This window comes from Macrosteles quadrilineatus, unplaced genomic scaffold (assembly GCF_028750875.1).
Source record: "Macrosteles quadrilineatus isolate MER2022 unplaced genomic scaffold, UCM_ALF_1.0 Scaffold_3__2_contigs__length_128488019, whole genome shotgun sequence".
Lineage (NCBI taxonomy): Eukaryota > Metazoa > Arthropoda > Insecta > Hemiptera > Cicadellidae > Macrosteles > Macrosteles quadrilineatus.
In genome coordinates, this window is record NW_026542596.1 from 54936580 (window position 1) to 54948697 (window position 12118).

Sequence of the window (12118 nt, forward strand, 5' to 3'; positions counted from 1 at the left end):
AAGGAAGTAGTAAAGGTGAGCAGTGTTGAGTGTGGGAATGGATTAATGCACTGTATCTGCAATGCTAAAATGCTATGGGAAGAGACTGTAGACTGTAGGTAAAAATAATTATGAAACACGAATCGATACATATTTCGATACATGCAATCATTTACAATAGAAATTTACAACTGAGTTGACAACAGCTGGTTTTAACTCCATCGAGGATTAAAACGATTTTTACTCTCAAAGAGTAAAAATACTACTTTAGACCCGCAACGCATGCATTAAAAACGACTGTTTTTACAGCAGTATTACAAAAACAATATAATATGAACCCTTGATGACTCCGCTCAATTTTGTGGATGCCTCTGTGAACGCCACCTAGTACTAATTTTAGTACTAGGTGGCGTTTGTTAAACTTATTAACAAATTGGAATTGGAATTATTGGTGGAAATTGTTAAACTTTTTAAAGCTTAACAATTTCACTGTTCATTAGTCTCAAGTAAACAATAAATGAAAAAATGTTCAAGTCAACTTGCTTCACAATAAGTTAGTATAACCATTAAATAAGTTATTACTTGACAAAATAGCTCAGCCCGTGTCGAACTATCGAGAGTCGAACTATCGAAGGGTTAGTAACTTAAACATGAAATAAAACTTTAAATGTTTTTGTTGCAAACTTCGAAGTTTTCTTACGAATTGTAATGTTCTGATTGTTTGAAACCAAAATGTCATAAAATCAAAAGACATGTTTCAAGTAGGTGCCATAGTTTACAATATAACTTAATATTGAATTTAACCTTGATTTAGTTTGATAAGGTTATATTATATAGCTTACTTAATATAGCCATTTTAGAAAAAACACTGTTTTGCAGGAAAGCGTCAGTATGTTGGCCTAACACAATTTAAGTTATGATCACTGTTGTGGTTCAACTGAAAAATATCATCCTAATAAGGTAGTCTGTGACTAACTAAGTTAGTGCTGCTATCTAACTTAGTAACATATTGAACAACCTGCTGTAGCGCTATCTGTTTGCATTCATTGGTGTCAGCTGAAATACCGGTTTTTGACTCCTCAGTCTCCAAGCATAGATTACTTATCCAAGAAGGCTAGGGCATGTGTCACTTGGCCAGTTGCATTCGTTTGCTCGGGTTCGATTCCCGTCCTGGGTGGCATATAATTGGTGACCTGTACGTGTTTGTAGCGATATACTACAACCACTGAGGCATAGTGAGGTGTTCATAATCCTTGGTTTATACATAACTTAAGCTACACCTCAAATCATTGGATTGGGTGAATCTTTTAGCTAAGTGGTTTTTAGTGTATCCTATGAACATGCAGGTCACCAAAGGCCGTTTTGCTACTTTTTGTTAAAATAACCTTCCTCTCTATATCCCTTAGAGATTTTAGTAAATAACGATATATCGTTACATATCACTCAAAGGGCTTATAGCCTAATAAAAAAATCATATTTTTTTACACAAAACATAATTTAAGCTTAAGTTAGCCGTCAATTAAGTTAGGGCGTTGTAAAATAGGCCTAGTAGGCTAAGTTAGATTATCTCCTACTATTTTACATACATAAGTTAGTGCCTCACTTAGTCTGTATGCCTAACTTAGACTATACCTACACCTATAATTTCAGGGATTTAAATTTTGCAAAGCATAGGCTAAACCTAGTCTACTAAGCAACTTACTATTAAGTACCGTACTTTTACAAAGATGACTGATTACATAGAGATTTTAGTAAATAACGATATATCGTTACATATCACTCAAAGGGCTTATAGCCTAATAAAAAAATCATATTTTTTTACACAAAACATAATTTAAGCTTAAGTTAGCCGTCAATTAAGTTAGGGCGTTGTAAAATAGGCCTAGTAGGCTAAGTTAGATTATCTCCTACTATTTTACATACATAAGTTAGTGCCTCACTTAGTCTGTATGCCTAACTTAGACTATACCTACACCTATAATTTCAGGGATTTAAATTTTGCAAAGCATAGGCTAAACCTAGTCTACTAAGCAACTTACTATTAAGTACCGTACTTTTACAAAGATGACTTAAACTTAACTTAAAATAAAAAAATCAAACCTTTTAATAATAGCATAGATAAAACATAGCCCACTTACTTAGTAGATTTGTCATCCTTATGGAACAGCTGAAGCCAATTTTATTGTTACTTCTGTACCTGTAGAGGTTATCCATGACAATAAAACTATTTACATAAACTATATACAGGAAAAGTCCTAAAATTGAGCCCTGCGGAATCCCTGAGGTTACCACTCAAGTTTCCGACCTATGTTCTCTCTCTCGTCGTACCATCATCAAAAGAAACTGTGGTGCATTGTTGGCGATTTTTAAAATAAGATTCCACCAGACTCACCAACCATCCTGGAACTTTATAGCCAATCAGTTTTGCCAATAAAATAGAATGGTCAACCCGATTAAAAGCCTTCGAAAGGTCAAGCAGAAGCGTTGCCACTTTACAGCCTTCATCAATTTTTTCAAGAGCAGTGTGAACAAAATCAACAGCAGCAGTGATAATGCTCCGACCCTTCCAAAAGCCATGCTAAAAATCTGACAAAATGTTGTGTTCATTAAAAAATTTTACTAGGCACCCAAGGACAAACTTCTCGATTTCTGATCCACGAACAAACACAAACTTTAATATTTAATATTAGCGTGATAAGTTAATTAACAAATAATATAAATAATAGGCCAATTAATAATAGGCGTAGGCCTATTTAATAAGAATCATTACTTAATCATAGTTTTAGGCCCTATTTCATTGTTATTTTAGAACCTTTTGAACCCATCAAAATTAAAAAATACCCGCGCCGCAGCAAACCTGCAGACTTAGCGAATATCACATTTTATTCCCTATTTAAATATAATTAGTTTAACGAGTACAGTAGAACCCCTGATATCCGGCCTTGGTTTTTCCGGTCCTCTGTTTATCCGGCCACTTCCAGGAAGCCAATATCAAAATGTTTTTCTCAAAGCTTACAGACGTTTAAATGCAAGCACTAGTCTTTGCGACTTGTTTGAGCTAAACTATTTATCTGAACTATTTATCTGTTTGTTTCAATACATTTTACTGTGTCACTAAACTCAGTTGAACTAGACCTAACCTCTAAAAAGTTGGGGGAAATTAATCTTTGTATTTATTTCACAAAAAGGATAAGAAAGTTGAGTAGAATTGTATTTACTATTAAGGTCCTAAAAATCTTCAAGGCTGATTTAATGTAACTTTTACCTCCATCGTTTAATAGTTTTTGTTACCTGAAATCTTAATTTCAGGTTTTTTTAACAACTAACTTTAGCCTACAAATAATTTTTTTTTGTACAAACATGTTAATTCTTCAAAAAATAATCCTAGAATAGACTAAATGATACTTTTGACAGCATGTTTTGATTAAATATTATTATAGGTACCGGTATGAATCATTTTCATTTTTGTAGTAGGTTGGTTTATCCGGCCAAATCGCTATCCGGCCAGGGGCTTGGTCCCGTGGTGGCCGGATATGAGGGGTTCTACTGTACTTTGGTTTGCTGCAAATGTGGGGGGGGGGGGGGGGCTAAAAAGTGTTTTGTTCAAAATTTGTTCATAAACAAGCAAACTACAGTGGACTTATTCTCCATAAGAATAACATGGGAATTTTAAATTTACAATTTTTTGGAATTTTCTTCGCAACCATTAGGCGCATAATAACGCCTCAATATACTAAATAATATTTTTCTTTAAGTTTTACAAAATGGTTTGTAAAGAAATTGTGAAATTTTGTGTTTTTAGGGTCAAAAATGGGAAAACCCTATTTTTACCCCATAAAAACGGCCCCAAAAACCCCTGTTCCCATAGTCCGATCATGCTGATTTGCGAACTCGTTTGAATGTATGTAGGTTTACATGTTTGTACTAAATTTAATCAAAATCGGATCATTTTTGCTCGAGTTATCGTGCTAACGGACACATATAGCCTATATATAAATATATATGAATATGAACGGATGGTGTTTTTGGCCTCTAGGGACGTCAAAACGATAAAGTAAATCGGTCCCGTTTCCAGGTCTTACCATGAGTACCGTACTACGGTAATAGCTTATTCCCTATATGGGAAATTCGCTAAAAAAAAAAAAAAAAAAAAAACAAGTGATTGTGTGTCCAGTTAAGATAAATGCATACTTTTACGATATGAGAATTGTTTTAGTAACTTAAATCATTCTTATCTGTTCCAAATAGCCTACCATTATCTTTGGTGATACAAATTTATAAGCAGTTTATTTTATAACCTACTGATAAAAACACATATACACAGATTACCTAAGCCTAATGCCAAAAGTAGGGTCAAAACTTGACTATTGATACAACTAGACACTCCTTGCCCATGTTAAAGTTGTTGCCAGGTTTTTTTTATCAAAATCGTCATAGGTAGTTGATTTAAGATACCGACAGATTGTGCTTATATCTAAATTATTAATTTATATTGAACATTATTGAACTTTTTTACTTACCAGTACTTACTTAGTTACTTACTGGTCCATATAGATGGGATGTCTACTTCAGTGTCCAATATAATGCTTTAGTCTATATCATACCTACATCGTACTAGTTGTGCAAATGTATGCAATTATAGTTCTATTTATATAAATATAAAAATATAAAATATATTCTATTATAATTTGTTTAGTCTACCTATTGGGCATTTAAACTATAAAATGATAAATAACTTGGAAAAGTTGAAATAAAAGGTTTCTAGTTCATAAATCGTTTCCAAACGTGGACTTTCATATGTATTGTATTCTATAATTTAACTGAAAATGAGAATTTCCTTATGCTAGATGCCTGAAAGTTCTACTCTGCTCTTGAGAAAATGTCATGCTCTAACTTTGAATGACGGCTGATACATGCTAGCAGTGACAGTCATACATGATGAATGACTTACAGGTAAATGTGCTAGGAATAAGTAGGCCTATGGTCTACAAGTGACTGTCCCAAAGTGCATATTATAATGATTTTTAAAATGTAAACCACACTCATAGGCACCAATAAACTTAGTAGCTCAGACTGTGTAATTCAATTTTTGACATTTTGAGGATTCAAATTTTTTAAATTCAGCTCAATCAGCGATATGTTGATTATTTTTACTTATGAACTGGTCGTAAACCATAGGATTTTACATGCAATCTATGTAGCTCTCAAAGAATCCACATATTCCACTTGACCTATGGTACCGATTGAGTGAACTCCTCATAAAGTGCAAACAGAGACGAGATTTAAACTCTCAATCTACGCTGGTGAGACAACCACAGACCTCTTGACCATCGTCCGAACCTAACAGTCAACCGCACCAACAACACTAGTCAACCCAAAGGCCAAGGGTAGCCTAAAATATCTAAATTTGACTTCTAGGTTTAGCATATGCCATATATAGCATTCAGCAATTTACTTGTGCTTAGTTACAGTCTAACCCCGCTCATCCGTCACCTAAGGGACCGTAACCGTCTGGAATAGTGAAAAGGTTGGATCATCCGAGGAACCATCCACGATTTTTCCGCGAACACAGAAGCCGATGTCGTGTTAAGGAGACATCCAGTATTTTTCCAAAATCGCGGTAGTTGATGACGATGTTTTTGTTACTGCAGGGGATATTCAGGAGTTTGAGGCAATTATAAATAACAACGATAAAGTTTCCTTAATCGCGGAAGACTATGATGTCCTTGTGAGCTCGGTAGATGTTAAATATTTTTCCACCACGATGATTTTTCCATGACTGTGGGATTTGTATTGGATTGTCTGCGATCGTAGTAGATGATAATGTTTTTTATGTTACCGCAGGATATGCTGTAGATTTGGCCGGGATCAAGGAAGATTACAATAACGTTTCCGTGATCGCGGAAGACAATTATGCTGTTTCCGTTACTGCTGAAGGTGTTGTCGCTATCTTAGAAAACGATGATGTTTCTGTGCCTGTGGGGTAAACGAGATTTTTACCGCTATTGCAGGAGATGGTGATTATGTTCTAGCCCATGGGAAATGGTCATGATACTACCAGCGATAACATCATAACCGATAGGCGATGGCACAGTTCTAAGTCGGACTAGCCAAGGTTGGATTAGTGGAGTTACTCTACTTGTTGGAAAATTATATTAGTGTTGTGATAGTAGGCCTAATATATTCTTTGGTCTAACCTTAATTTATTGTTGCAGAAAAAAATCACTATGGTGGTGGATTCGGGTCAGAGGCATTTAAATCTGAAACAACCAACAGCCATGACACCCAAAGAACTCTCTGATAATGACGACGTTGCAACTGCTCTGATACTTGATCCATTCTTAGGGTTCACCACCCACAAAATGAATATAAGGTAAACACTTAATAGTGTACAAAATGTTTTAGGCCTTAAATACATCATTGTACTGATTTTGATTTATTAACCACCCTATTAAATTTTACTGGGTTTATACTAGGGATGGACGAGATTGGATTTTTAGTTCGAGACGAGATTTTTTATTTCTCATAAAATTTCGAGACGAGATTTCTCTTCTCATACACATTGGGAAATGCACGTTCGAAATTTTTACCTGATTTTGTAACATTGTTAGATGACTGTTTAAATACTAAAATAATGATAATAGGCAAGAATATTTACAATCTTTCATTAAATAACATCAGCATAACATTTTTTTATTAATCACGCCTAACTTATTAAAAATGCCTACAATTAGGAAACATGGTGATATCAGTTAGGATAGAGTTCAACTTACCCTAAAATAAAATAAATCATAAAATAAAAGCAATATCAAAAATAGTTACTTGTTTTGACTTTTTTTATAGTAATAAAACATTCCTCACACTGCTTACACTTAACAAAACTTCTCAAATGTTATTAAAGTAATATTATTAAAATAATGAAAGTAATATTTACATTAAAAGAATTAATTAAATAAGAACGCCTTCGAAAAGGAAACGCAACTACAACACGCTCCTGTATTGCGGGTATTGCATTGACTTTCTGCAGGCGTTTTTAATTTTTTTTTTTATTTTTTTTTTTATTCATGTCTCGATAAAAATCTCGGCCAAAAAGTAATCTCGTCTCGTGTAACGAGATTGAAAATTTCCCGAAATTTCGAGGCTTGACCATCCCTAGTTTATACAAATTCCCTGGAAAATCTTTGTGTAGGCTTATTTGTTCCAATGTTGATAATATAAAAAATGCATGATAATGGATGTAAAATGCCTGTGCTTTTGGTAAAATGGTAAAATGGTGTTTATTTACAATTTTCTTTCTTTAAAACTAGTGATTTTAAGAAAAATATAAAGGATACATTTGTTTGAGGAAATTTTATATGGTTAATCAAACAATGCTTACCGGTACATTGTATTTTTGGATTAGACATAAAATTATTTGCAATCCTATAACAGAAACTGCTTTATCCTTACCTCAATTTGGTCAATTACTGTCTATACCCTCTAATTATTTGTTGTCATAGATACCGTCCATTAAAAGCCAACAAAGAGGAGTTGAAGAGCATCTTGGAACAGTTTATCAAGGAGCAAAACTATGAAAAGTCGTACAAACGACTATTGGAAGGGGAGTGGCTTCCTCGATCTCTGCACCACACGCTGCGCAACAAGCTGCAATCTCAACGTCTTGAGGAACATGTGAGTTATACTCGTACATGATGTTCAGAACTGTTATTGAAGATTCTATTTTTTCCACACCTTGTGCTTCATCCATTTTTGAGAAAAGGCTGTTTTCTTATAATCTAAAGATACACTTAGGATTTATTCCATGTGCTACAGAATTAGATCCTGTGTTACTGCAGTAACATATAAGGTTCAAAAGCTTCAAGTTGTGTTTTCCCTCACAGATGAAGTAGTCATGCTGTATTCGACTAACAGGTTTAGTATAATGTTGTAGCATAAAAAATTGTGATTTCAGTTATTTTGTTTCTTACAAATTTTAAGTTTTTAGAAGAAAATTTGAACCAGCATTATCTGTAGGCCTACTGTAGAACAAATAACAAATTGGCGCCCTAAAACGTTTCAAATCCAAATAACTATGAGGGTGGCAACAAAATTAACTTGCACCCTCTTTAGCTTTTTAACTATTTGAGATATTTGAAATTGGTTTGCGGCAACTTGTTTGGAGATGAAGGGCTACAAATAAAATCAAATCAAACATATTTATTTCCATTCGGTACAATAAAGTACAATAGGATAGGTCAGATTGCATTTTACAAATTGTCATGAAGCAAATTAAAGTAGATGTGAATATAAAATTAAACTTAAATTATATAATATATAGAACAAAACAACTAAACAAACAATTTCTCCTTCAAGCTGGCCTGGAACATCAATAACAGATAAAATATAAAATAATTTCTGATAACTAAATAAATAACATATCTTAATAAATAAACGGTATCAGCATTCTGACACATACTTTCTCCCATAAGTTTGTCAACTACCTTTATCATGTGTAAGCGGTGAGAGTAAATATACGGAAATGGAATTTGTACAATTTTGTTCAGAATTTAAAGGACTATAACATACTACATTTTTATCAAACTCGTTTAAACTTTTAAATTTTTATCAAAATTGTTCGGGCCATTTTTGGAAAAATCAGATTTTTCCGTTATTTTATGGGGTTTTTATGGGAAAATAACATAATTTAAAATAACTTTTAAACCGTAATTTTTACAGAAATGGGATTTGCACAATTTTTTCAGAATATAAAGGACTATAACATACTAAATGTTTTATCAAAATCGTTCGGGCCGTTTTTGGGAAAATTCTATTTTTCCGTTATTTTATGGGAAAATCCCCATTAAAAATCCAAATTTCTAAAAAATTGAAAAAAACTATCAAAATTGTAAGGACCATAACATACTATGTTGAATAAAAACAGGATTTTTTTTCTAAAATCCTATTTTTCGTTATTTTATGGAGTTTTTATGGGAAAATAACATAATTTACCATAACTTTTGAACCGTAATTTTTAGAGAAATGGGGTTTTCACCAGTTTGTTCAGAATTTAAAGGGCTACAACATACTAAATTTATATCAAAATCGTTCGGGCCATTTTTGAGAAAATTCGATTTTTCCGGTTTTTTATGGGTTTTTATGGGAAAATCCCCATTAAAAATCAAAATTTCAAAAAAATGAAAAAAACGCCTGGAGATATTATGGATTAGAACCTACATACCAAATTTCATCGAAATCGGACCACAGGTGTAGTCTCTAGGTCTGTACACATCCAGACACACAGACACACACACACACACACACACACACACACACACACACAGACATCACTTCGAAAACCACTTTTTTGGGTCCAGGGGGACCCAAAACGAATATATCCACTCAAAACTCAAACTCGAAAATTTTGACGAAAACAATACTTTCTCCATATACTATGGTATAGGGGGAGAAAGTAAAAAAGAGAGGATTAGTTTTCAATAATAGTTTTAATGTGAAGAATAATTCATAGAGACTATTAATTAATAGAGTGTGGGGATTTATATTTAAGTGTTTAGAACGATCTAGAAAGCAATTTGGCAAGAAAAAACTCATTAAGTGAATAAAGTGGGTTTATTAATAAACAGTTATAAAACTTTCTCTTGAATTGTTTGACATCATATTTTGAGATAAGGCCAATGAGTTTATTGTAAACCTTTGGAGCTACAACAACATGGCTGTTTATAGATTTTGAGAGCCTGTGGTAGTCAATGGAAGTATGATTTTTATTTCTAGTATTATATCTGTGTTCATGGGATTTTAGTATTTGTGTGTTATTTATTACATATACAGTTAAATCAAAGATATACAGATTAATAATAGTAGAAATTTTCATTGAAACAAAAAGAGGTTTACAATGTTCATCAAGTTCAGATTCAGCGATAACCCAAACGGCTCTTTTTTGGAGAATTAAGATTTCATCCACTCTACTGCAGTTACCCCATAGAATTAATCCATATCTAATTATTGATTGAAAGTAGGCAAAATAGGCAGTTCTAACAGAATTTGTTTCCAAGCAATGAACCAGGCGTCTTAGGAGAAATATTGTTCTTGATAGTTTTGGTGTTATATAATCAATGTGAGATCCCCAGGTAAGAGTACTGTCTATTTTTATACCCAAAAATTTAACCGAATTGACTGCGATATTGATATCAGTCCCGCTATTAGGGAGGGGTCTTAGGCTGAAAACAACATTCTGAGGCGGTTCACGAGTACGGGGTTCTGTGGCCCGCGGTTATCGTTGTTCTCGGCCAATTTTAACCGACGGCCAAAAAATGGGTTCACGACATAGAGCGTTAGCCGAGATCAAGCTTAGCCGAGACCAACGCTGACCGTCGCTCAACAGCAGGGATTTAACGGGGAACTTTCGTTATAAGGTTGGCAACAGCCACGTGGGCTACCTACCGAGCCGCTGCTCGCGGTCGACGAGTCCCAAAACAATAGGATGACGTGATAAATTATTATAATTACAGTATACAGAGTGTTTGTGTTTACTGATGTTGCATAAAAAGGTTGTGAACTTGCACTTAAATTCATTTTATACTAAAGTTTTAAGTTACTGGATTAATCATTGAATTATGAAATGAATAAGAATAATAGGCTACACTTTTACTGACATGTATCGGGAAAATACAATTATGTTTTTAATAACATTTTTGTTAAAACAAATCTTGGTAGGCCTAATGTTTGCAAACTAAATTTAGATCATCATTAATGTTCAAATATAAGACATACTTATCAGGTTTGCAGTTTTATCCAAACATTCAAAATATTTCATAAAATAACTGTTCTTTTCAAATATTTATGATTATCTTTTATGTATTATTAATTTGTGAAAAAAAATTTGGAGGAACAACTGGATATTATAGGAGTCGGGATGCCCTCATATGTAACAAATAATAATATAAAACGTAAATGTTTTTGTTTGAAAGTTATTGCAATATATGTGACGTAGATATATTTATTTTATTGAGAAACAAATAAATATTGAACATTAGTAATAGGCTAAGTGATATTATAATATTTCATTACAGTACAACTGTGTAGAGGAGTGGAATTTCTAAATCAGATGGCAGTAAACACCTTAGTTAGTATTTCGCGCTCTTTTCAATACCTCAGCATGTAGCTACAAATAAATAAAAGGTTAAAATACCTGATTGTTGCCTTGTGGTCCAAAGTATTGTCCTATACGGATCCAAAATTTTTATTTTGCAATTAGGCCTATTCGGCTGAAATAAAAGTGTTGAAAAGTGGTTTAAAAAAATAAAACAGTAACGTTATAAAACTCATTTTCAATTTAAATTTATATAAATAAGTCTATGTTAAGCTATTAATTATATTTTTATTTAGTAATTGATTAAAATTAAAAACAGCAACTTTTTACAATGTTTCGTATGTTTTCGACAATCAGTAGTAAAAAAATTGAAAAAATAAATATCATGTTGAGGGTAATGAAATTGTTCGGAATTTAATGGCGAATCCGAATATAACATTTTTTTTGCTAACAAAAAAACAATAAACGAGCAAATGAGATAATCCCGACATGATGTCACCTTAACCCTGCCCCCTAGCAGGGTTAAGTTGAAGTCCAAAACCATTGTTATTTACGCCCGAGATTATCCAGTTTGCGCTAGACCATGACTCGTGAACCCGACATTTGGCCCGGGGTTTTCTCTAATTGAACCCGTGAAGCCGACTTTTTGCGCTCGGGTTTATCCCTGTCATAATTGGATGAAGTTTATCTGTCTGCGCCCGAGCGCGGGTAACCTAGTACTCGTGAAGCCGATTTCTAAGCCACGGCGCAAAAAACTGGCTATAACTGGATTTTGCGCTCGAACTAAGGATAACCCGTGACTCGTGAACCGCACTGTGTTTTACTTTCATTTAAGAGAAACCCATTTGCTTTGAACCAGTCCAATGATGTGGTGAGGGTATTTTTTGATAATAAATTTAGCTGTTCAAAATCATTATTACTGTGGAAAAAGGTTGTATCATCTGCATAAAGAATAGTTGAGGAATTAACTGAATTTGGGAGATCATTAATGCAAATTAAAAACAAAAGTGGACCCAGGACCGAACCCTGGGGCACACCCACATTTATTGATAT

At 33.5% G+C, this 12118-nt stretch overlaps 1 protein-coding gene across 3 annotated transcripts in view; it reads left to right on the forward strand.

Moving 5' to 3' along the window:
• Nucleotides 1–12118, forward strand: part of LOC128988710 (histone-lysine N-methyltransferase KMT5B) — a 36265-nt gene that overhangs the window by 8969 nt on the left and 15178 nt on the right. For 2 of the 3 annotated variants that reach the window (XM_054410278.1, XM_054410277.1), the window contains exons 2-4: nucleotides 4827–4932; nucleotides 6195–6352; nucleotides 7479–7650. In XM_054410278.1, the coding sequence (XP_054266253.1) occupies nucleotides 4915–4932; nucleotides 6195–6352; nucleotides 7479–7650 (348 nt within the window). In that variant the 5' untranslated portion in view covers nucleotides 4827–4914. The remainder of the gene's footprint in view (nucleotides 1–4826; nucleotides 4933–6194; nucleotides 6353–7478; nucleotides 7651–12118) is intronic. The other variant, XM_054410279.1, reaches the window with a different exon arrangement.